The sequence below is a fragment of the Phocoena sinus genome, chromosome 6, assembly GCF_008692025.1.
Source record: "Phocoena sinus isolate mPhoSin1 chromosome 6, mPhoSin1.pri, whole genome shotgun sequence".
Classification (NCBI taxonomy): Eukaryota; Metazoa; Chordata; class Mammalia; order Artiodactyla; family Phocoenidae; genus Phocoena; species Phocoena sinus.
In genome coordinates, this window is record NC_045768.1 from 80907640 (window position 1) to 80934594 (window position 26955).

Genomic DNA, 26955 nt, shown 5'->3' on the forward strand with positions numbered 1-26955 from the left:
GGGTGGTTTTTTTTTTTTTTTTGGCTTAATGAAAATGTTCTAAAACTGATTGTGGTGACAGATGCACAACTCTGAGTATACTAAAAAGCCACCGAGTTATATACTTTAAATAGGTAAATTGTATGGTATATCTCAATTAAGTGATTATCAAAAAAGAAAGAAAAGCCAGCTCCAGAGACAGGAGAGGACCAGAGTGTCCTGTTTCTCCCTCTTTCTCATATATCATTCTTGTCATTTATTGGGTGTCTAGTCCATGCTTAGCAGTAGGGAGACAGAAAAAGAAAAGACACAAGCCTTGCTTTCGAGGAGTTCCAAGTTAAACAGGCAATTGTTATGAGGCAATGAGCTCTTTAGGGTGGACAGTTACCCGGGAGGGAAGAGAAGGAGCTCTGAAGCCCGGCACATGTGGAGAAGTGGAGGTGGAAACACAAACCCAATTCTAGAAAATCAGAGAAGGCCTCGAAGAAGTTAGCCAAGTTTAGTTGGGTGGCATGAGAAGAATATTCCTAGAAGAGCGAGCAGCATTTGTAAAGGCTGTTAGGAAAAGAGAGCATTCAAGGAACTACAAGAAATACAGACTGGGAAAGCCAGAATAAGACATGAAGGCGGACGTGGACCAAAACATGGTGGGGGAGAGGGAGGCTGGGAACTCTGCTAAAATACTCAAGGTTTCATCTTTTATTCAGGAGCCCTTGAGGTTTTAAACAAGAATTATGCTTTGTGCGTCAAGGAGGGATTTGTGCCCTACTCCCCAAATGAGGGCAGTTTGGAAGCTGTTGCATGATTCATGCGAGAGACATCGGAGACGAGGCAATGGCATTGGGCAAGCAGAGAACGCCTCCCTGGAAGGGCTAAGGCAAGGATTCCACTTCCCCATTTCATGCCTCACCTGCTCCCTCGGCCTGTGTACTGCACCTGCAAGCAGCCTTTGTGGGGCTTTCAGAAAAGGTACCAGAATCTGGTCTAATCCCCAGGCAAATCCTGTGGTTACGGCAAGAGCAGCCTTTCCCTGATTGCAACAGGGGACAGATGACCAACTACAGAAAACCACAGCCCCAATTGTGCAAATTCTAACAGTCACTAGAAGATCCACCAAACCACCCTGGCTTCCCTGGATGTCAGGCCCCAGTGTGTACACCAGCACACATATCCCCCGACCATGATGGCTTGGGGGCTGACTATACCTGACCCCTCCTCCACCAAGAGACACAGCAGCGTGAGGTTGGAAACATCAACCGGAAGCCCAGGGTCTCAAAGAATCAGAATTTCTATGTGATGGGAGAGATAATTTTGCTGCTGTACACGTGCCCTGCCCATCACAAAGCCACCCCCGCAACACCGACAGTAACCCACAGGCTCTCAAGCCCACAGATCCAGAGGCAGGTCTGCAGGCAGTGCAAATGTTTGCAGAAATACCCTCTTTCATACTTTTCTGTGCCCACTCAGATGCCAAAAGGAAAGACTTAGGCCGAATGGGTGGTAGGAAAGCAGAGGAAGCTCTGGCTGGGCAGCCCTGCAGCAGGACTGACCTGCAGGCCTTGGGATGGTAGACAGGCTGGCTGAGAGGTGATCTCCAGAGAATTACTGGGATTATACAGATGCTGAGTTTGTGGAGGGCAAATATCCACTCACCCAGGATTTCACAACAGTTGGGTCTCTGGCTTTGAACCATAATAATATGGTAGCCCTGAGCTTGGACGGGGCCCTCAGTAAAACCTGATCTGAGACTTAAGCTCTTCTCCCAGCAAGTGAAGGAAATGGGCCCTTTCAGGTTCAGGGTGCTGAGGGGGTGGTTCTCTGTTTGCCAAAGTAATTAGTCACAAGAGTGAACACATCCTTGGCCTCTCCTGGACTAGGACACACGTCAGAGCCATAAGGTACCTTCAGAGAGAACTGAGCTAATAGAACAGCTTAGCAGGGATTCTGGGCAAGGTAAACACAGAGAACAGTTTTAAAACCCCAGCTCAACAGCAGCCACAGCAGGATGCCTGCCTCTCTCCCAAGGCGCAAGGCACTGAGACGATATTTTCTGCAGAAAAACACTTAGAAAATAAAGACTTCTTTTCCAGAAAGCAATTTGGCCACTTATGTTACAAACCAGAAAAATGTTTAAACCATTTCTGAACCCATAGTCTCGTATCTGAAATCTAGCCTGGGGAAATGAATCTAAATGTGGAAGAAGCAAACACAGAATAAGCTGCAGACTGAAAGATGTTCATTACAGCATTATTTACACTAGTGAGAAAGTGGAAATTATCTAAATGTCTTCTAATATAGGAATGTCTATGTTAATTATGGTAGCACTACATGTTCAACTACTATGACGGCATGGAAAGTGATGATTATGAAGACTATGAAATAACATGGGAAGATGCTGATGATATAGAATTTAAGAAAAAGAGCAAGATACAAAAGTATATACACATACAGTATGAGCACAACTGTGGCTTGATTTTAAGGCAAAGTCTCTTCGACCTCTGCGCGACAGGCTGGCTCCCACCAGCCTCAGCATTTCTGAGTGAGCCCACAGAGGCCGTGGCCTTGCCCAGGAGACCCCAGGGCTCGAGACGGCATCCTCTCAGGATTATTTACACAGCTTCCCCCTGACCAGCAGGGCCTGGGCTCTGGGTTGGATTTGGGGGCGTGTGGACATTACCAGGGTGGCAGCAGTGGTGGCAGCAGCAGCAGCAGTCACAGCAGTAGTTAGGTCGGCATTCCTCTCTTTCTTTCTCTCTCTAGGAGGTGAAGGGCACAGAAGAGGAAGTAGGTGGAGAGCAAGAAGCAGATCACAGAGAGGAGGTCCTCCTTCAGCTTGCTTTGCTACAAACAGGATTAACAAATAAAAGCAAAAGGCCCCCACTAGAAGGGAAAAAAAAGAAAAAGAACAAAGAGACAAAGATAGCTGCAAGGGAGAGACGTAAGGAGGAGAGGCAAACATCTAGGCTGTGACCACCCTTGTTCCAGGGCAAAGGCAAATTCCTAATAAGCTGTCATTCCCTGTCACGAAGTCAACGGTGAACAGAGAAAATGACATTTCCCAGAACAATGCCCAGGGAGGCAATTCCCCAGCTCTGCGAGTACCTGAAAGCGCTTCTACACATTCCCCAGGAGACTGGAGCGAGCCACGCAACAGAGAGAGGGGAAAAAACACAGCAAAGGAAATGACCAATCACTGGGGCAGCACGCAAGCAGGTAGGGTACAGATATCCGCAGCAGGGGGTGCTACAGAACAGGACTGGCCTCACCCCTCCCGAGCCCCACTCCTGCACACATCAATCTGGGCGCTACCAGCTCGGGCAGCAAATGGAAGGGGTGATGGTAAATAGACACAGTCAAGATGAAACCAAACCAGGGGGGCCTCAGGACCAGGCAGCTGTCCTCACGAGCCTGCTTCACTCTAATTCGTCTTGGCCTCGTTTAGGAACCAGCTGCCTGGCCCAGTGACAGAGGTAAGCTGCTGAGGGGTGGTGACAGATGCTCTCACTCACTGAGCGTGCAAAGGGTGGTCTCCAAACCTGCCCAAACCTGGTCTCAGACAAGCAGCCTAGAATCACCTCACGACTGTGCACAGATGAAAAGGAAGAGGGAAAAAATTCCAAAGCTAGACGGAGACTCCTCAGGTGCGAGCTGGGGCTCCCTTTCAGGCCAGGTTTTACCTGTAAGCATGACAATTGCACAAGCCTTTCAGAAGGTTCTGAGGCTGCTACTCCAAAGCTGCTGCCCCCCCTCTCGTGACCCAGTGGCACTCATGCGGGCATTGCCAAGTGGATGTGGAGCTGTTCCCCAGTGAGGGGAATACATGTGGCAAGGTGAGGCATTCCTTAGGCCTCGGGTGATTTCTGTCCAAATCTTAGCTCTGCCACCCAGCCGTCACGGGACCCCCAGCAACCTGCTCGCCTCCGAAGCCTTCCCTCAGCAGGGACAGTGAGGGTACCCATTGCCTCACTGAGGGGCTGTTAGGGTCAAAATTCAAAGTGAGACCGTGAAAGAGGTTCAGTACCAAAGACCACAAAGTTTTATGACCATCAAATACCACAGGGCTTAGAGTAGGTTCTCTACATTTTTCCTGAAAAAGGAGGTCACCCCTGGTCCACCAGGGACAGGAAGCTTTGGGGAGAGGCCCGGGGGAGGGAGCAGAGGGAGAAGGCTGTGCAGGTTCCCAAGGGTCATGACCTGGCCTGGAGGGGAAAGGAGGCTTGACTTCTAAGAGACACAGACCTCTCCAGAGAACCCAGAGCAAGGGGTCCTGAGAGCAGGTGTAAGTAAAAGGGCAGGAGCCATAGGAAGCAACTCCGTGCTCCAAACCCTGACCCTGCGGTGGACCGTGCATGGAGCTGCGTGGTCAGGGAGATGAGCAAGTCAGACCTGACGGTCTAGGGGCCGCTGGGCGGGGAGAGCACGCACACAGGGAATCATCCCTCCACTCTCCCCGCCTCACTAGAAAGCACAACATGGCCTGGGACAGCTCGGATGGAGAAGTCGGCTCCACTCCAGGCCTTCACAGAGCTAATAAGGCTGGGGAGGGCCTCCCATAGTGGCCAGAAAAAGAGCAACCAGGGGAGGAAAGGGGAGGCATGCAGGGGGAAGGTGGACGGTGCAGCATAAGCAAAGGGGAAGGAGGGCAGCTGGGCGTGTCTCGGGGATGATGGCGAGTCCAGCGTGGCTGTGGCCTAAAGGTGTGAAGGAGGCCTGAGAGGAGGTGGCCAGAGGTCGGTCAGGGTGGGCTGCAGAGGGCCTCCCTCAGATGCCAAGCTCAGGCCTTCAGGCCCTTTAGACCCTCGCCTGTGGACGGCAGGGACATACTAAAGAGTTTAGAGAGGGCATGACATGGCCGGAACTAGAAAAATTGGAGGCAGCTGAGTGAGATCAGGGGCACCAGGGGATATACAAACAGAATCAGAGAGACAGATCCTGGGCACTGCTTCTGGGGCAAAGGGCTGCCATGGTTATTACGAGCCCACCTGGCCAGCTGGCCTGCATTCCTCACCTGTTTGTTAATTCCCATGGCAGCTAATCCCACAAACATCCTGTATTTCTTATTTAGGGCTAGTGCCGCCAGGGTGACAACCTGCCTTCCCCTTACCTTTGGTGGTTTTATGGTTTCCTTTCCCAATTAAAGTATGAAGGAGTGTAGTGTGCACCCCACCTCCCATCTGCTACGACGTCTTGATGTCCTCCTCCGCACCAAGGTCCCAGTGCTGGACCTTGGGCAGGACACCTGTGCCTCAGAGAAGTACCCTTGTCTCCGAGAGGCTGGACCTGCCAGAACGCTAATGAGATGTTCAGATGCCAGCCGGCTAGGGCAGGAAGAGAGCTGGACACAGAACCAACAGCAATGCTGCTGCTTCTCCAGGTTTACTCAACCAGTAAAGCACACCACCCACCTCTACCCCGCTTATTGTGAGATGGAAGTTATTACGGTGATTGGAGGGGACTAAGCCAAACGAAAGTGGTTAATAGCTTAGTATGGACAGGGTAGGAGCCACAAAAGCCCAGGAAAGCTCATCCCTGTGTGTGGAGCTTGAGACACAACCCTTCTCTGAAGAAGCTGGTGGGCTTGCCGTGGTCCCTAAGTCCACTATCTGACCCCACGGAGGCCACACAAGTGGGAGAGAGGGTCTCAACGCTGGTATTGAGTGGGGGTGAAGCAGGAGGCGGGGAGAGAGCAGTAAAGAGTTTATCACCACAGTCCTAGGCAGAGAAAATAGGCAGGAAGAAGGGGACAGGATGGGGCGGGTGGGGGCGGTGTGGAGAAAGAACTCAAATCAGCTAATGTTTACCAAGGGTTCACTGTGTGCCAGGTGCGTCACAGCCCTGTGTGCTAAGGACTAAAACCTTGCCTTCCCACTACTGAGGAAACTGAGGTGTGAAGGACTCAAGCCCAAGGTCACTGAGCTGGCAAGGAGCAGAGCCGGAACCCAGGCAGCCTGAACCTGGTGCTCACTCCCAGCCCTGGACACCCAGCTTTGAGAAGGAGGAACTAAATGGCCTTGAGGAGGGAGTTAGTGCTGATGCACTGAGAGGGCACTAGGAGACGGGGACTGGCCTCTGAGCTGCAGCCCTACCGTGGCTTATGTGGCTTCCTACCCGTCACTTCCCTTCTCTGAGCCTCAGTTTCCTCACCTGCAAAATAGAACAGTTTTCACACTATCTGGCCTCAGGGGTACACATGAATCCCAGCAAAGACTGAAGGGGAAGTCAGGGGACAGAGATGGGGACACGGCCCCCACTTCAAGTAGAATAGCACCATTGTGACCCACTGTGGATGGGGGCTGTGGAGGATTTTAAAGTGGCAGGAAGAGGTTTTGTTCTTAAAAACCTGTCTGAGAACCCCGGGACTAGATGTCTCAGGGGCCCCTCCTATTTTAAGCACTTTCTCATCTTAAATGGGGTATGTGTTGGGGGTGGTGGTGAATGAAGCATCAAAATGACAGCAGGGTGTCTGAGACAGGAAGACGCTGAGAAGCCTATTTGCTCAACAAATGGTACACAAAGCCCAAGCCAGATGCTATGAACTCCCTTTCCCTTACTATAACAGTAAAACAGAGAACACAGGAAGGTCCTAATTTGTAGACGGGGCACGCTCCAAATGTTTCCCCTCCCACCTCTTTCTTCTCAAGGCTTAGGTTTCCTATCATCACTTTATTATGGGTTCTTTATACAAAGATATTCTTCACTGGAAAGGTAGAGCAGACTTCAAGTTTCTTTATGACTTGGTTACCTGGAAGTCAGATCATATTTTCCCAAAGAAATAATCAGGGCGGAGCTGGAGCAGAACAAACTAGATTAACTGGGGGAGAGGGAGATAAAGAGGAAATTATTCACCGAAGGTGAAAAGTTAACCCTTGGAAGAGAAGGAAAAGATGAAGAAGCAAAAAGACACGCACTGGGGGCAGGGGTAGGGGGGATGGGGTGGGGGAGAGACGACAATACAGACAAGACTAAAGGAAAAAAAGAAGTAAATGTTACAATGCTTTTCTCTTGTAAAAATAAAATACAGTGTGTGTGTGAAAAATAATAATAAAGTTAGATGTTGACAAAACTAAACTCTTTTGTTAGGGATGCATGCAGGTTAAAGGAAATGATTGTCAAGAAGTGAGGATGGTGTTTAACCGGGAAGAGGGAAGGAGCTTGTGATGAGAAAAGGAGATGGGAGGTTTTTAAGATGCTGACAAGTATCAATACTTTCAGATTCGAGTAGTGGTTATGTAAGTATCCTCTTTTTATTTGTTACATTGACAGTTTTGTTCTGTGCACTTCTCAGTAGGCATATCGTATTTTACAATTAAAAACCTGCATAAAGAAGAAGAAAAAAAAAAGACGTAAATGTTTGAAAAACGAAAAATAAAGTACTTCCGATGCTGAGATACATGTGGGAAAAGATAGGAATTGGGGGTGTTTCTCAGTATCCTAGGGAAAGTAAGAAGGTGGGAGGGGAGGAGGTGTTAATGTAGGCCTGCTTTCCCTAATGTTCAATTCACGGAACACTCTTCGCTTGAGGTGGTTCTTGGAAAACGGCTCTCCAGTCAGATGAGCTCGGGAAACACTATGTGCGGAGTCCTTCCGGAGGCTGTAATGTACACCAGTACACTGAAGGCTCTGCAGGAACGAAACCTGCTTCGTGTTGTTCAGTCCGGCATTCCTCAGATGCGTTTGGCCTCAGATCTCCATTTCGGAAAGCACACTGTGGGAGAAGCCCCATCTCAGGCAGTGTCCAGTGTCAGCTGGCACAGCGGGGCCACTGGTCCAAGCTGGCTTGCTTAGTTGTTCTGCCAGCTTGGACTGGGGCGGGCAGGAGCAAAGAGCTGGTATAGGACATTTGGAAATCTGTTATTGGAAACGTGGGGAATATCTATATAAGCATGTCATAGGAATTTAAGATAGCGGCTAAATTTCACTGGTCCAATATTTGTTTTGACTTCATAATCGAAGGGAAATCTCACATTCACCTAAAATACAAGCTTTCTATACATTCGCATTCTGCCCCCCGGGCGCCCACACCAAGTCTTCCTTGACCACAATCACCTAAATTCAAAAACTTGGCATCATCACTAACTATCTTTTACACTCTTTACCCAAGTATATATTTTAATCTAGTTTATATGCCATCCAGACCACAGCTGTCTCTCCTCTGCTCAGGCAGATTTGTGGGAGGCCACCAGATGCCTTGATGAATAAGATCTGACATGGTGTCTACAGTGTATCATTCATCTACTGGTAAAACAACTGTCAAAGAGGGAAAGGAGATGCAGCTGGCGTGGCCTGTTCCTCGTAATCTCTGCTGGCCCCTGGTGCTGGTGGCTTCCTCTCCCAGGCGCTCACTGCCGTTGCTTTAATAACAGGCTCCTGAATCTTGCCATGGTCAACACGTGCTCACTGGCGTCAGACAAGTGTTCCTTGATGGCAGGGTTTTTCTTAAGCAAGTCTTCTGGTCCAAGGAAGGCCCACCAAGTCCCTCAACTTTGATGGAAGCTGTCAACTGCTAGTAATCTTACTACTCAAGCTAACTTACTACAAGCAGACCCAGAGTTTAACTTGAAATGAAATGGACACTGGACCTTTTAGAAATGGAAATGCAGCCTGTCTCTTCAGATGAATTTCAAGGGAATTTGGAATATAGATAAGTTAGATGTGTTATTCCAACTGGGAGGTTATAGTCTAAAGATAGGAATTTAGGTATTCAGGATAAACTTGAAACACCAAAGTTATACTCTTGGGAAAAAACAAAACAAAACAACACTGTATGGCATTTAGCTCATTTGCACCAAGATAAGGAGGGGGGTGGGGGTGGTAGTGGAGTTGCAAAATGCCAGATGTCTAAAAAATCACTTCCATTCCTTCACCCCTCATTACTCACATATTTGAGTACAGAAGCACGCGCATGCACGCGCGTACACACACACGCACACACATGCACACACGTGTACACTCCTTCCCTCCCTCCCTCCACCTTCCCAGACCTCACCTGGTTGATAACATAGATGCCATAGTCCAACTGCTGACGCTGTAGGACTGGGTGCAAATAATACAGCCAGTACTTGAGGTGTTCCTGCCGGTTGCGGAACGGAATGATGATGGCCACCTTGTGAGGAGAGACGCAGTCCTTGGGGGTATAGCGACCACCCACCTTCACCTTCGGGTTCTGTTCCTCCACAAGCTTCAGGTCCACAGCTTTGTTAAACTCAATCAGCATGGGGCCAACTAGAGAGGTGGAGGGAAGGAGAAGATATCAGGCCACAGGACTCTGCAGGTGGCCAGGCCGCTACCGCTGGAAGCATCTCCTCCTGGGAGACAGTGTGGCTGTGGAAAAGGCACTCAGGCCCAGCACTGGGTACCATGTCCAGAACTAGCATGACTGACCATCCCAGGAAACCCTTCAGTATCAGGCAAACCCAGACAGCTGGTCACCCTCTGAAGCACTTCACCTTCCTAGGACCCACTCCTCTCAGACTATGTTGCTCAACTGAAAAATGGAAATGGAGTAATTCCTGCTCAGACTTCCTGACAAGCTGTAGTAAGGATCAGAAAGCATGGCTGAGAAAGCACTTTGTCAGAAATCCTGAGGTTGAAACTCTGCCACCTCCCAGCTGTGTGGCCTTGGACAAATGACTCACATCATCTCTCTGAACCTAACCTAGTCGGGGGAAAGTGTGCGTGTGTGTTGGGGAGGTCCCTGTGGAGAAAATGAGCCTGAAATTACAAGCGGCAGAGAGTGGCATGAGTAACCCATGTCTCAGGAAGGGAAGTGATGCACAGATGAAACAAACTCAACGGGTAGGGACTGGAGGAACTAAGGGGAAGCAGAGAGAAGAAACAGCCAGAACAAACATCAAAGAAGAGTGCTTAGAATAAGCAGGGGATGAAGAAGGGAGGAAAAGTCAGGGGCAACTCCAAAGTTTCTGGCCTAGAAGAACATGGCTCCAAATGAGAGAACTAAGTTAGTAAGAGAGCTCTGGGCTCAGAAGACAAATTGATGAGACGTGGATGGTGGCTTGTGAGGTAGTGGCAGGTTAGGAGTAGAGGAAAAGGCAAGGGTGAAGATCCAGATACAGACATAAAAGTCCCCGTCTCCTAAGTAGAAACAGGTGGAGCTGAGAGAGGACCTCACTCCTCCAAGTCTGACAACCACCCCTGCCACAGCACACATGGGGAGGGCAGGAGAAAAATGACTAGCCTAGGGACACACAGGGAATTGGGAACAGAGTCAACACTTGAACCCAGGTCCCCAGTATTCCCTGTAGGCCAGACTTTCTCAAAGTGGGTTCCAGGAAACACTAGTCCCAGTGAGATGCTCAATGGAAGAACACGTCCCCTGGTCAAATAAGTTTGGGAACGCTGCATACTAAATCTTGCTTCTGGGAAGTCATAATGCATACCAAAAGCTCTGAGAAGCTGTGCAGTCAAGAAGTTCACTTTATCTATCTCACCACTTCCTAAACTTATTTGGCCATAGAATCATTTTATCAGGGAACATACTTTAGGAACCATTACTCTAGCATAACCAGCTTTACCTATGGAGTAAACTATCCACAGGAACAAAGGAAGGAACCTAAACACTACAGAACAGAAGCCAGACCCAGACCACAAACTCAGAGCAAGTTCACCTGAAACATGCTGGTGAGAACCACCCAGGGTCCAGTGTGCAGCCCTCTGTTGCCCTGTTTGTTTGTCAATAGTATGTAGCTCTCCAAGCACCTCTTGTCTTCAGGGATCACTCACCCTCCTGAAATGAGGCAGCCCAAGAAAAGGAAGCTGTGACTCTCGCTCCCCTTGCCTGTCAGCAGGTATGGACCTGCATCTCCTCCTCTTCTCCCCTCTCCTGGATCCCCAGGACTCCTCACACCTTCCCTCCCTCTGACGCTGACCCAGTTCTATCATCACAGCACCCGCTCACATTAGTTCATTTTCTTCTGAGACACAGCTCTGATCCTATCACTTTCCTGCTAAAACCCTCTGATGGCTCTAAGGCTATAGCCTTGGACAAGGTAGGGCTAAGCCTCTTAGCTTGGCAACAAGGCCCTTCAGTCTCAGCTCTACCCTCCTTCCCGTTCCAATAAACTGTGCCTATGCCCACACTTTTCCCTTTGCCAGAAACACTCTTCCCTCTTCCCTCTAACGTCATTGAGAGACTAGGATCTTAAAATCAAAGCCCCAGTCTGGCCTTGTCCTTTTGCTCTGGTCTGTCCAGAGCTCAGACGGCAGACCCCGTGCGGCAGGAAGGAGGTCTTCAGGGATCAAAAGCCCTAGTCTCTGCCTGGCCGTGCACCTCGGTCTCTGGAGGAACAGAGGCCTCACAGATCAGTCCCTCACATGACTGCCTGCTGACCCAGCTCCAACCTCCCAGGGTGCCCTCAGGTGAGTAGGTACTATGTCCCAGAACCAAGTAAGGGGTCAGCCTGGCCATTGTCTCTACAGAAAAATGTGAGGAGTGTGAACACATTCTATCATCAGAATCATGTGAGGTAATCAGTAAAAATATGGAATCTCAGGCCTCTCCCCTAGAGAACCTGACTCGGTAGATCTTGGTAAGGACCCACGTAAATAACAAGGAGCCCAAGGGATTCTTATTGGGCAAGATGGGCAGAGGGGAGCCGGACCGCCCATCTTCACAAGCCTTGGGGCTTTCATGGAGGGAGCCCTTTCCCACAGGGTCCAGCAGGCCTGGGTTGCTCTACTCCCCAACCTTGGGCAAAGCCTTTTGGGGGACCCTGCTGCACAGGGTGCTTGTGAAAAACATGAAAAGAAGACCTGTCATTGGGCTCTTCTCACTTCAGAAGGCCCCACGACATCTGCACCCCATCCCCAGCCTGCCCCACCTTTGGTTCTGAAAATGCTGCTAAACATCGCTCCATTTTTGGGAACCCAAGAGGCATCTGGACTGCCACCCTACCAAACTTCTCACAACTTCTGAAACCAAACCAGAAAACAGGAATTCACACTTGGTCTGCCCACCCTCCCTGGAGCAGACACCTGCAGGCTAGAAGCGTCTTAATTTCACCCCTTCAGCAGTTCCAGAAAGATGGTCCTGAGGTAGTTTCCTGGTCAGGAGAAAGGCTGCCTGGGTCCTAGTTCAGCTCTACAAGTGACTTGTTGGATGATCTTTGGGCAACTACCAGCCAGCCACTCTCAGGATACTGGCTTCCATTTGCAAACTGCAGGGATTGGAACTCACACGAACACTTATTTAACCTCACCACCACCACCACCACCACCACCTATGGCCAATCCGCTTCTGCTCCAGAGTTCCTTCAGCAACTGAAAACACTGTCTACCCAATTATGGGAGCTGATAACCTGGGTGGTCCATCTTCTATCCCCCTCCTCTTCCTTCAGCCCCCGCATAGGGGTTAACAGCATGTGACCGTCCATCCACGGGAGCCTACTCAACCATCAAGCCAGAAGAGTTTGTTTAACATAAACGCTTTCTGTGGTGTGTCAAGGCCACTTTCAATTCGTTTCAATCAATATTTTCTGGACACCTACTGTGTGCCAGGTCAGGGAGGTGGGAGGTGATGGGATGGACAGGACAGTTCCTGACTTCAAGGAGCCCCCTGCTGAGCGTGGCAGGACCCACGTGAAAACCACCCTGGTTCAAGGCTGTCCGAGGGACTTGCTGCCCCAGCGGCTCCATGCAGAGCTTGATCACCAAACAGCCTTTCTCACTCCCCTACTCCTCCCTGTGCCCTCTCACAACCCTGCCCTGTCTCCCACACATCTAGAGCACCTTGACACCCCTTCTGGCCCAATCTGGCAATTCTTTTCCCTGCCTTCTCTCCTTGAAGCTGCCACCGCTCTGAGGACCGCCCCTCCCCGTTCACACCCCAGAGATGGGTCAGTGCTTGGCAGCTGTGGTGGCTCCAGATCCGGGGCTGAACGTTTTCCTGGAGCCGGCACTAGCCAGGAGGCCTCCCTGCATACCCGGCACACCTCCTGCCACGAGGCAGGGGACATCCTTCGTGGCACACCTGGCTTTGCCCTAATTAGAAAGTCCAAAGAGCTCAGACTCCAAGAGGGCAGTGACCAGCTCTGACTAGAACCACACTGACCTGCCAGCAGGTCTCAGAGCCACCGCGGGGGCCTCGGGAGAGGCGTGGGGGAGGAAGCAGAGGGCTGAGGCTTCCTGACGGTCCTCGGGCCGAGCCAAGGCCCCCTTGCTGTGCAGCGCGTGGCGCGTGCTACCACAAGCCCTCGGCCCTGCTGGGCCGGCTTGTGTGTTTTCTTGGCTCTAAGAGCTGGGAAGCAGGGTTACGTAAGCAGATGAGCAGATGTTAGCCTGTCCTCGGCTCCCCCCACTAAAGCCCTGCCACGTGGGCCTCTCAGCTGGGAGTCTAGGTCACAGCCTTGCATGTAAGTCGCTCAATAACTTCAGTGTGTGAACTCAACTCAGACAGATTCCACTGCTCCCTCGCCCAGCACGGCAAACCCAAACACACATATGCCCCTCCATCAAAAGCCCTGTGAATCCAGAGCCAGCCCAGCACAGACTCCCTGCCTCACTTCCAGGCTGGCTGAACCACTCGTTCATTCCTCTAGCCTCAGCCAAAGAGGCTGGAACGTCTAGCCACTGCTTCCCAACGGACCAACCAATGGGTCAAGACAGTCCTTGGCCTGTTGTGGAGTGGTGACAATGTTTCATGAGCCTGAGACAAAATGGTCAAAGATAATGTAAGTGGTCCTTCATTAAGCTCAAGGTAATCAATATATCAGAATGCCCATTCTTCCAAGATGAAGTGCTTCTTACTCTTTAAATGTTAAAATTCCCTTTCTTTTATGAAATGATCACAGTGGATTTTGATGCTGGATTGATCTTTTTTAATTTAATTTTTTAAAAAACCCTTACTTGCAGCCATGGGTCAGGCCTCCAAGTTTAAAAACAATTTTTTTCTTGAGCAATGAAATTCACTGATTTGGGAACTAGCTTTGTGGTTCAACAAGCTGAGGTGTTGGAATCTCTTCCTTGGTCAAGCCTCAGACCTGACAGTACGGCAGAGCCCCCCTTCAAGCCACCAACTCATGATGCCCCTTGTAACCCCTTACACTAAAAATGAGAAGCACCGTCCACTGCATGGGGCTCATTCCAAATCTTCTCCCCAGTCCTTCAGGGAAGAGAAGCTCTCCAGAATTCTCCAAGGACTTCCTTATCACCAATCTAACAGCTGCCTGGCCTCAGCTCAAACATCACCTCCCCTAGGAAGCCTTCTCAGACCACTCAAGGTTGGTTCTTACTTTTCCTCCGCCTTCTTTAAACACTCATAGCACCACATCCATTCAACCATGTACCCGGTTAGCACACACCACATGCCAGTTGGTGCCAGGCATGCAGCAGTGGGGCTGGGTTAAGAAGAGGTCTTTGCCCTTGGCAGGGGGGAGACCAGCAAAGCAAACAATGACGGTGAGGGTGACAGTGGTGAGAACAGCTGAAATGGCACAAAGGAAGGGGAGTCAACTCCGGGGCCAGGGAACAGAGTCAAGAAAAGCTTTGCAGAGAAGCAGCTGACTCCACTGGGCCCCTCAGCTCCCCTCTGGGAGAAGAGTTGTGAGTGTCCACTTGGCTGCCATGGACACGGAGTATGTCAACAACTCTGAGCTGAGTGAATGGTGCACAGCTATTCTCCCTGCCACCAACACAAGCAACCAAGAGGATTTCAATAAACCTCAAGAAAACCTGATGGAGGAGCACAGGACAGAGAGCCACCAGCTGGGACTGCTCAAGGCTCACGTTCACCATGTCTTATTGGGTTTTAAAATCTAAATCACAAAGGCTTCAAAAATACTGGAAATGATTTATTTCTTAAACCAGATGTTCAGGGTATTTTTCTTTATACCTTTCGGTATATCTTTACAATTGAACAATAAATATTTAAAAATATAACCCAAGGACAACAGTTGTGACCCCTCCTTCATCCCTTTCTCAATAAAGAAGTGTCTTCCAAAATAAAGACTTCAAAACATACAACTCCGTGACCAGAAAACAGGAATAATCTATTCCAAAGGCTGACTTGATATGTCTTGGGCACAGTGCGTGCAGAATACAATTTCAACACCCACTGTTCTTTCTGCCAACTCACCATCCAAGCCACTATTAGACCCTGGGGGGAAAAACACTTTTTCAACAGGAAGCAGAGCATATTTGTGGTCTCAGAACCCTGCATTTGGGGGTGCAGAGAAAAACAAAATATTTGTTCAAAAAATAAAAGATCCTGCCAGAGGAAGGCTGCAGAGCAGAACCCAGGTGGCCAAGGGGAAGCTGGGCCAATAGGGCATAGTGGGGCCAGCTGCTCCTCCGTCCATCTCTGTGCTAAGGCGTGGCCCTGCCGTGTGCCTGGACTGCCACACTGTGTAGGTCTTCCAAAATATGACCTGCAAGCGACCCGGCGAGGGATGAACCTCAGGGGAACTGCCTTTTCTTGTGCACTGCTCTCGCTCCCATTAAATTCTCACCCAGCCTTCAAACAAGGGCCAAGCACCCTCACTCGCTTTATTGCATTTGCTTTCAAGATACTGTTGAGGTTTCCATCTATTGCAGAGGTTCTCAAATTGTGGAGTACACAAAGAATCATCTGGGGAAGCGTGTAAAACTGCAGATTCTTGGATCCTCCTCCCCAGAGCTTTTGAGGTGCAAAGTCTGGGGCTGGGGTCCCGGACTCTGCCTTTTTACAACTACTCTATGTAGCTTTAATGCAGGTCCCTAGAGCATATTTTGAGAAATAGGCTCACCTGTTTACAGGCTCACCTGTTCACCACCACCTCCCTCCCACCCCCATGAAGCTCTTTAAGAGTGAGGCACCAAGAAAAACAACTTACCGCGTACGGCTGCTCTCTGACGATGTTTCACTTTTGGCTTTTGCAAAGGGACAGATGTAATAGCTATTCTGGGCTGCAGAGCCTGAATATCTACATTTTAACTCTTCCCGAATCTTAACTTTTTAAGCCACATTTTCTCTTTCTCTTGTTTTAATTTATTTATGTTGACCTTTTTTATGGTGTGTATTCTTATAAGTTACCTCAAAAACCTTTGTGAAGTAGGTAAGGGAACAGTCCTTCAAAGTTCAAACTTTGAACTTCAAAGCTTGCCCCAACTCCCTCAGGCCAACTGGTCCCTGCTCCAGATGCCTACAAACACCCTTTACGTACCAACATCACAACCTTCACAAGCACGCATCCAAGCCCCCCCCACAGGGGGCGGGTGCCAGTCTACCTCCCTGCTTCTTCCAGCAGACCCTCGTCTCCTTGAGGGCAGGAGTTGTACACCATTCCTTTTTGTACTTGGGACAGTTTCTGGCAGAACAGGCTGCACAAACATGTGGTGACCCCACAGCACTTATTCAACTACGAGGTAAGAATGTGAATTAGCAGAGTAGGGAACCATCTTGCCTACGTGATGCTTGAGAATCTAGAGTGCTGTCCTAAGTACACACCTACACCCAAGGCGACCAAGGGCAAGAACACTCTCCTTTCCGGGCTCCAAAGATGCCTTTGGTTTCCAGGTATAGCACCTGATTCATGATCTACAGGCACATCCCCTGCCCTCAATTTTAAATGAGTTTCCTCCAGATTCTAGACCTATAATTTGAGACTGTGGCAGTGGACAGCCTAACCTCCTAATGAAAATGTTGCTATTTCCTCACCTAAACCTCACACTGCCAGAGCAAATAGGCATTTCACCAAATACCACTTGTTCCTTGAGAGAATAACCCCAAAGCTCAAAGTCTAATATGGGTCATTAAGATCACCAGAAAAGCCTTGGGTGGTCACTCAGTCCAGGATCCTGTTACCAAGGGTACCAAGGCCTAAACCTAAGGGAGCAAAGTCAAGGTCAGATTCCATCACCTCGAAGGGTCAGGATCCACCTTGAAATAGACCTGTGGATAATCCTGGCAGACCAGGGCTGGAGGGACCTCGAGAATTATATTTCAACCCCAGCATTACACATAAGGGAAACTGAAGGCCAGAGAGACTAACAGCCTTCCACAAGGACACTCTTGGATTTGCAAAAAAGCCATCCTTATCTTTTCCTTATTAATCCTTTAGGGTTCTGATGTTCATGGATGCATCTACACAGCAGACAACAGATTACAGCTCATGTGCCCCTCCACTCTCCCTCCACTGTGCCCATGGGGATTCCATCTCAGAATCCTAGGGTTCAGAATCTGTGGGGATTCCAGCAAGCCACCAACTGATCCAAGGAGCCTAAAAGTGAACCTGATGTGACATCACTGATCTAAACCCTTCTCAAGTGCATTTCTATACATACATGGTCATGGCTCAGAATTCAAGGGGGCAGTAGAAACAAGGATAGAGCACTGGGAAACCCTGGGAGACCCCAGAACTCGGGGCATAACAGTACACGTCTGTCCTGGGGTGACCCGAGGAGGTTTCCACCAGCAGTGGAACCACAGAGATGCAAGGCCTGAGGTCAAGAAGCAGTGGCCAGGGATCAAGGCTTTTAAAGCCCAGTAAACAGGCTTCCCAGTGTTTGTCCTCTGGGGAAAAACTGTCCCAGGAGGAATTTCTGCTTTGTTTGGTTCCGGCCCAAACGCAGATTTCCTCCTCACCCAGCACTTCTCCTGACTGGCTGCCCTCCCTCCACTGGAATTTGTGAAAACTGTGCCTGCCCACAGTTATCACTACCAGGAAAGGCTTGGGAGGCCAACTTGCCTGGAAATTAGCCCCAGGATGATCGTGCTGGATCTCTCACCCCTTAGAACTAGAGCACTTCTGGAAAGGATGATTTGAGCTTCTCAGGAAGGATTAGATGATACAGGCCTGGGCGTTATTTAAAGACCTTCCTCTGCAGGCTGAGGCAGCCTCCCAGTCTCCTCCGGGTCTTGCACTCTCAGCCTGGGGTCAGTCACCAGCAGGTAGGCCCCGGGCCTGCCAGGCCCAGGATGGCCAGAGCCACATTTACCTCCATTCCTTGCCTGATTTTCCCCTCCTCAGGATGCTGCAGGAGAACATTTTGCTCTGCACCTTCTTAGGCCATTTGTTAGAAAAGATGTAGAAATTTGACACACAGCTCTACATGAACCAAATGCAATTTGCAAGGGAAGCAGCATGGTAGGAAAGGTTACAGACCAGGATTCAAATCCCGGCTCCACCTCTGAAAAGCCACAGGCACGTTTCATAACCTCTAAACCTTGTCTGTAATATAGCACAGTGCCTAACACACAGTAGGTCTACAACATGTATTTGCTGAGTAAATATATGAATAATACTTGCGTGCGGGCCTTACACTCTAAGAGGCAAAGTCATTCTTAATAGAATTTAATAGAGGCTAAAAGTCTTAAGACAGACTGCTGAGGAGAATCAGCAGAGTTAAATTATACCAGCACATTTAAAATGCAGAGGGACTAACGGTATTAACATAGTTACACAAAAAGAGTACTGGTGAGAGAATGCACAAAACAATAGGGAAAAAAGTCTTCTGTTCAAACAAAAGATAGCGTGGGCAAAGCAAACAGAGAGCTGACAGATTGAGAGAAGAGGTCTGCAGTTTAGTATCCAGGATGTATAAGGAAACCTTCCATGTCATCAAGAAAAATATGAGTCCCTGTGAAAAAACAGCCAAAGAATTATTATGAATAAACAATTTACCAAAGAAGAATCCCAAAGGCCATCAAGCATATGAAAAGATGCTCCAGCTCATTTGAAATCAGAGAAAACCACGTTAAAACAAGAGCTTACCCAGGGACTTCCCTGGTGGTCCAGTGGTTAAGAATCTGCCTTCCCATGCAGGGAACACGGGTTTGATCCCTGGTCGGGGAACTAAGATCCCACATGCCGCTGGGCAACTAAGCCCGCGCACTCTAGAGCCCGCCACAACTAGAGAGAGAGGCCTGCGCACCTCAATGAAAGATCCCGTGTGCTGCAACTAAGACTCAACGCAGTCAAGTAAATTAATTAATTAATTAATTATTTTAAAAAAGAGCTCACCCATTGTATCTACACGTTTGGCAAAAATTAGGAAGTTGGTTAATGCCAAGTATTTGTAGAGTCGCTCTTGCTCTGCTGGTGGAAACATAAATGGGGGCAACCATTCTGGACCCATATCTGGCACCCTCGAAGCAGCATAAATACACACATAGGTCCATAAAGGACATGTAGAAGGCCATTCCTTACAGCATTATGTGTGAAGGCAGTGTTGAAGGCAGTGTGGGAGTCTACCATTAATGGAGAGAGAAAATTGGTATGAACACCACAGACACTAGATTACACACAGCAATGTGGATGGACCTTATAATCAAGGGTGAGCATCTGCAGCCCAGCTCTTAGTTTCTAAATACCATAATCTACTAAAAAGAAACAGTGCTCATCGGAGAAGTGGCTGATTCCAGGGCTGGGTCAGAGAATTAACAAGAGGAGCCCGGAACATCTTGATTTGCCTAAAAGAAAGGAAATGCTCAAAGAATGAAGGGATATGCCAAAATGACACAGAAGCCAGCTCGAAGGGGATCTCATTGGCCAAAGCTAGGACAGTCTGAGCATCAAAATAAATAATGTTAGTAAAGGATTATGAACTATTGAATAAAGTAAGAATCCACAACTCTGTACTAATATATGAAAATAGGGAAATGGGAAAACTCTTCCTCACAGGAAAATGCCAACTAATAAATGTAGAAGCAATGATAGATCACCAACCACCATGATAATAATAATTCAGGTAAGAATCATCAATAGGCACTAAAAATCAATGGATGAAAGTATGAGGAATAACAAGGTATTTACATAATCTCAAAGTAAATGCCCATAAGACACATTTTAATTAAAAGGGGTAAAATAGGGCTTCCCTGGTGGCGCAGTGGTTGAGAGTCCGCCTGCCGATGCAGGGGACGCGGGTTCATGCCCCAGTCCGGGGGGATCCCGCATGCCGCAGAGCGGCTGGGCCCGTGAGCCATGGCCGCTGGGCCTGCGCATCTGGAGCCTGTGCTCTGCAACGAGAGAGGCCACAGCAGTGAGAGGCCCGTGCACCGCAAAAAAAAAAAAAGGGGGGGGTAAAATAGCAAACTTGATAATGGAGAAACAGCAGGCACCACCATAATGAAATGATCAAAGTTCACATGGCCAGTAAGGAACAAATTAACAGCATGTGCCTCCAGATATTATGTACCGAGAAGAACTCAGCATCGTTCACTGGTATTCTTATTCAAGGCATAACCTGAACCTCATCACAAGGAAACATCAGACAGACTCAGATTGAGGGGCCTTTACAGAACAACTGGCCCACACTCTTCAATATTTTCAGTGTCGTGTAATACAAAGAAGTGTCAGGCATTGTTCCAGATTAAGAGCCGAAAGAGACATGATGACTGAAAAAAATGCGTGCTCTTCAATTTTCTTTTACTACAAGGACATTCTTGGGACAACTGACAAAATCTTCATAAGGTCTGTAGATGAGATAATAGAAAATTTTCAATGTTGACTTCCTGATTTGATCATTATACTATGGTTATATAAAAAATCCTTGTTTTTAGGAAATACATACTGAATAATTAGGGGTAAAGGGGCATGATTTGGAATATCACACAGGCACAACCAGGGAGAGAGAGAAGAAAAAGGAAATACAGTAAAATGTTAACGTTTTGGGAATTTAGGGGGATCCAGGGATATCCAGAAACTCTTTGTATAATTCTAGCAACTTTTCTGTAAGTTTGCCGTTATGTCAAATTTTTAAAAATTGAAAAAAAAGAAAAAGCAGATCTGGGTTAAAAGAAATAGAATCAAAATGAGCTATAAAAAATACCATTTACATAAGTTAAAAATACATATACTGTATGATCCATTTATATGGCCTTCTCAAAAAGACAAAACAGTAATGATCAGTGGTTAACAGGGGTGAAGGGTGAGGGGAAAATGTGACTACAGGGGGATTTTGGGGGGTGACAGAACTATTCTGCATCTGGATTGTGGCGGTAGTTTTATATATATGTATATATACACACATATATATAAATTCATAGAACCAAAAAAGGGCCAATTTTACTGTATGTTAATCTAAAAAATTGAATTTAAATTAGAAATTGCATATATATGAAGCAGTGGCTCCCATTTAGCAAGAGCAAAAACAGATACACATTAAACACTTTAGAATCGCTGCCCATGGTGGGGTTGGGAAATGGAAGGGGGAATGAGGATAAAATAACACAAGAAAATAAGGCAAGAGAGTCCTTGATGATAATAGGCATGAAATAAAAAGTTGGATGGCTGGATGGAAAGGAAGAAAAGAAGGAAGAAAGTACACAAGGAAATAAATAGGGGAGTGGTGGAGGCTGGAGCTGGATGTGTCCTTCCAGGGGTGTACAAGGGAGAAAGGAGCCCTGACCTCTGGATCAGACCAAGGTCCCTGAAGGAGTTCTGCAACACTGTGGGATGGGTTCATCAGCCTGACAGCCTGACACCATCCATCATTAGAGTACAACTCACCTCCCTGCTGTGACTTCTGACTTAGCAGCTGCCCTGATTATACTATGGCTTCCCTTATAGTGCTGCCAGCAGCCAGAGAATTCTAAGCCACCTGACAGTTCCAATCTTGCAGTAGTGCAGAGATTTAGCATTCCAGAATGCAAATAAGTTTTATTACTGAGTCAGCTGACCCTCTGATCAGTTTTGGAGCCCTGAATGCATTTCTGGATCTGCAATGCTGGTTCCAAGTACATCCTTCTCTCTCCCACTAAACCCAGACCTTGCACTGTGGAAAGCCTGCTGCCCTATAGGCCACCTGGGCAGTCAGCCAGCCATGCACTCCTAGCAATACCTCTCTGGCATCAAGACCTCTTTAAATGCAGCCAGTTCCAATTTCTTCCTCTAAGGAATGGAGATAATAATGTGTTCTCTTTACATGGTAAATGAGATAACACATATACATTCCTATCACAGTGCTTAGCACTAACAGATGTTCAATAAGCATTACTCCGCCTTCTCCCCTGACTCCCTAGAACTTCAAAGCCTACAGATTATTACAACTCTATAATCACAAGCAGCTAAAATTTCACATTTCTAAGCCACCAGCATAAGTGATAGATTTGGAAAAAGAGTCCAGGACCTCAAAGGGTCCTGTGGGTATGAGGCTTCTTACAACATATGAGGGTTAAAGAGTGATTCTGTTCATCTTTTACTGTCAGGGACAAGTACTAAAATGTTAAAGAACCAGCTTAGAAAAGAATACAGGGCTTTCCTGGTGGCGCAGTGGTTAAGAATCTGCCTGCCAACACAGGGGACACGGGTTCGAGCCCTGGTCCAGGAAGATCCCACATGCCACGGAGCAACTAAGCCCGTGCGTCACAACTACTGAGCCTGCGCTCTAGAACCCATGGGCCACAACTACTGAAGCCCACACGCTTAGAGCCCGTGCTCCACAACAAGAGAAGCTACCGCGATGAGAAGCCCGCACACCACAATGAAGAGTAGCCCCTGCTCACCGCAACTAGAGAAAACCCGCACACAGAAACGAAGACCCAACGCAGCCAAAAATAAATAAATATTTTTTAAAAAAGAAAAGAATACAAAAGAAAATTTTTACAATCTTGGGATGATGAAGACCTTCCTAAGTGCAAAACAACCTGAAGTCATAAAGGAAAAGACGGACTTAAATACATAAAACTTTTGTATGATCAAAGATACCAGAGGTAAAATTAAAAGACACGTGACACATGGAGCTCATATTTGCAAATGGAGTAATATCCATAGTATTAAAAACTCCTATAAACTTATTTCAAAAAATAATAGAAAAATGGGTAAAAATATTAACAAGTAATTTACAGAAGAAATACGAATGGCCAACTAACACATGAAATTTGCTCAACACCATCAGTAATCAGAGAAACAAACTAAAACAAGATGCCACATTTGACCATCATATTGACAAATGTAAAAAGACTGATAACATCCTGTGTGGGAAACAGGCACCTCTCATACACTGCTGATGAGGCTAAATTGGAGGGCAATTTGACAGTATGTATTAAAATGTTAAAAGTATGTGATCTTTAGATCCCAAATCAATAACCTAACCTTCCACCTTAAAAAGGGTTTTAAGAAAAAGAAAAGCAAACTACACCCAAAGCTAAAGCAAAACAGAAGGAAGAAGATAATAAAGATTAGAGCAGAAAGTAATGAAAAAGAGAACAGAAAAATAGAGAAAATCCATGAACCCAAAGTTGGTTCTTTGAAAAGATCAACAAAAATGCCATACTTTTGGCTAGACTGACCAAGAAAAAAAAAAGAGAGAAGACCAAATTATCAAAGTTGGGAATGAAAGCAGAAATATTCCTAACAAACTTAGAGTAATAAAAAGGATTATAGGGAATACTATGAATAACTGTATGCCAACAAATTAGATGACTTAGATGAAGTAGACAAATTCCTAGGAAGACACAAACTACCAAAACTGACTTAAGAATAAAAAGAAAATCTGAATAGACCTATAACAAATAAAGAAATTGAATCAGTAGTCAAAAAGCTTCCCACAAATAAAAGCCCAGGCCCAGATGGTCTCACTAGTGAATTCTACCAGAAATTCAAAGAAGAATTAATACAACCCTCACAAACTCTCCCCAAAACTGAAGAGGAGGGAACACATCCCTACTTATTCTGTGAGGCTGTGTTACCTTGATACCAAATTCAGACAAAGACATCATGAGAAGGATGAGAAGGAAAACTACAGATTTATTTGCCAATTATACCTCAATAAATTTGGAAAATAGTCCCTATAGATCAATGTCTCTTATGAATAAGAATTCTCAACTAAAATATTAGTAAACTGAAGCAAGCAGCATATAAAAAGGATGACACACCACAACCAAGTGGGATTTATCCCAGGGATCAAGTTTGATTTATACCTGAGAAACACCGTTATCAATAGAATGACAAATGACAAAAAACCACATGACCATCTCAACAGACACAGAAAAGCATGTGACAAAACACATCAACACCTATGCATGATAAAAAACACTCAACAAACTAGGAACAGAAGGGAACTTCCTCATGTGATAAAGAGCATCTGCAAAAATCCCACTGCTAACAGCATACTTAAAGACTGAATGTGAAAGACTGAATGTTTTCCCCCTAAGATCAGAAACAAGACAAGGATGTCCTCTCTTACTGTGTCTATTCAACTAGTGCTGGAAGGTCTAACCAGGTCAATTAGGCAAGAAAAAGAGTTGCTGTGAGAGTTACTGAAAATAATGCATATGTAGTACTCTTCCCACACTTGGCATGTCAGTAAGTGCCGAGTAAGCATTACCTGTTGTGGGAGTGGTTGGTACGATTATTGCTGGAGCCTAGAACCCAAGATTCACAGCAGCTCCCACTGATTGGGTTTTCAAGCTGACCAATTTACTTGTGACTTGGGGCCTAGAAACTGGAATTGCTGGAAGGGTCAGCTGGGTGTGGATTTGTCCAGTAACTGACTCAATCCTGGCTCAGGGTGCACTGACAGTCACCCAGCTCTACACGGCTGGCCCACCTGCGGCCAAGACATTAAGCTGTATTAGGCAGGAGTACAAGGCTACATCAGAATTCCCAGGCAGGAAGAGACTCCGGAGAATATCCAGGCCAACCCCCTCATCTCGTTTTATAGATGCACAAAGTGAGGCCCAGTGAGAGAACGTGACTTCTTTCAGATCACTCAGTAGGTTGATGTCAAAACTGAACTTCAGGGCTTGGCATCCTGGCTTCCATCACCAGCCCCTGGGTAGAGTAAAGACAGGTGATCTACAGGCCTGTGTCTTAGGTTTTCTAACAACACTGGTATAGGCCACTGGGCAGCCCAGCCTAAGCCCACCTATGTCCAGCCCTCATTTTTTTTTTTTTAACACAGCCCTTTTCTTACCCCCTGAGACTCCACCAAATATCCAATGCTCCCTCCAGCTCCTCTCCCCGACCACTCAGCTACATATAATCTGTGATGGCCTCTCCCCAGGACGCTGACGAACAATGGCCACATGGAGAAGGGAAGGCTCTGGACGACCACAGAATCCTGGCATGCCTAAGACACAGCAACCTGCACTCCAAGTTCCCAGTGCTGTGGATTCAACAAGATGGAGGCTTCTCCTTGTGGCCTGGGGTCTGCTCAGATAAGCCAGGCCAATATCTCTACCAAACTATGGCTCCAGGCTAAACCCTGTCCCTAAACTGTGGTTACAGTCTCAGACCTCTTCCTCTTCCTCTTCACTGCCCCAGGGCAGCGGGGGGGAAAAACTTCATTTGAAAAAACTTTTACCCTGCAGTCTACTGTATTGAATGTATACCTTTGCTGCCCAAGGGGATGAATTGATCAAAAGACAAAGTACTGCCATTACCAAGTACCTCATCTCGTCCAATCCTCTTATCAAACCTCTGAGGTAGGAATTATCTCTCCACTTTACACAGGAAGGAATTCTTGCCCTGGGTCCCCCAGGAACAAGATGCTTCTTGACAGCAGCTCTGGCCTAGTTCCAAATGGACCCCTGAGAGTACCCTGTTAAGTCACAGCTGATTGCTGAGGAATGCAGCAGAAGAGAGGACACGTGGAGGGGCTACAAGATGAATGGAGCAGCTGTCACAGGTTGAATGCACTCCGTCTATTGAGTCTGTAAACCTTTGGTCACTGAAATCACTAGCTCTAAAGCCATTCCTACATTTATGCAAGTAGCAGGCTCCTGTTTGTCTACAAAAGAGGCATGTGCATGGGGGGTGGCAGGGACAGAAACGGCAATTCATGTTTGCAGACCTTGGGCTACTGATCAACTTATTTATACCCAATATAATTTAAAGGCCTTTCTTCATTTGGGCCCCATGTCTGGATCCCATAAACCAGGGCTGTCAGATCAGAGTTAGTCCGCATGGGGTAAATGGTCAGATGCCCAGGCTAACCCATTAGAGTCAAACATGGGTTCTGCATGCAGTGTTTCCAGCAACCAACCTGCAAAGTTTTAGATCAACAACATTTTAAAGCCAGGCTTTTAAAGCTTTTAAAGCTTTTAAAGCTTTTTTAAAGCTTTTAAAGCTAGGATCTGTCCACAATTTGACTCCACAAATAAAGGAAGAAGGAAAGGTCCTTATGCTGTGTAAATCAACATTTTGGGCAAAGGTGTGTGTGTGAAGTGTAGAAAGAGCCACCAGTAAGGCTCCTTTGTGGATACCCAGTAACTTCAGCAGGAACTGCCCAGAAGCAATGGCTTGTAGGAAAAGCCTCATGTCCAGAGCAGGTGCAGTGTCCTACACAGGGAACTTCACACACGCTCACACACAGAGAGCTGAGAGTATAAGGGTGAAACTCCAGATAAATCTGACTCTCTCTTGGAATCTACACTCTTTAAAAGCCCATATCCCTGTCCCTGGAATTTACAATTTAGGGCCTGTGGATTATTCCAGCCCTCCAGGAAAGCAAAGTGGCAGTGTGAACCAGTGTCCTAAAGATGACCATATCCTCTGGCCTGGAAATTCCCCTCTAGGAATTTATCCCCAGGAAATAATTCAACTGAAGCAAGGAGCTACATGCAGCAAAGATGTTCAAGATGATCTGTGATGGCGAAACGTGATGTTGAGCGCTAAGGGAATAGCCATAAGGATTTTAGACAGCAGCTACTAAAGATAATTCTGATAATTATAAGCAACATAACAGTTGATAAAATAATGTTGAACAAATATAGCAGAAGGCAAAATAGTTCACACTATGGTTGCAACAGTGTAAAACATGTATGCATTTGGAAAGTAATGGCAAGTTTTGTTACAGTGATAGATGCATGTTTTGTTACAATGGTAGGGAGTAAAATGATACATTTTTAAACATTTAATGTGGTGACATTGCATTTTCAATCGAAAACGGAAGAAGAAGAAATCCTACAAAGCAAATGCCAAAATCTTCACAAATAAGAACTATTAGTACTACCAATAAAAGACAACATATATTTGGAGCTTATTCTGTGTTAGGCACTGTTTCAGGCCCTTTTGTTCCTATTAACTTCACAACATCTATGAG

The 26955-nt window shown here is 47.1% G+C and overlaps 1 protein-coding gene across 2 annotated transcripts in view; it reads right to left on the minus strand.

Moving 5' to 3' along the window:
- Positions 1–26955, minus strand: part of B4GALT1 (beta-1,4-galactosyltransferase 1) — a 50132-nt gene that overhangs the window by 14037 nt on the left and 9140 nt on the right. For both annotated transcript variants that reach the window (XM_032634844.1, XM_032634845.1), the window contains exon 2: positions 8966–9201. In XM_032634844.1, the coding sequence (XP_032490735.1) occupies positions 8966–9201 (236 nt within the window). The remainder of the gene's footprint in view (positions 1–8965; positions 9202–26955) is intronic.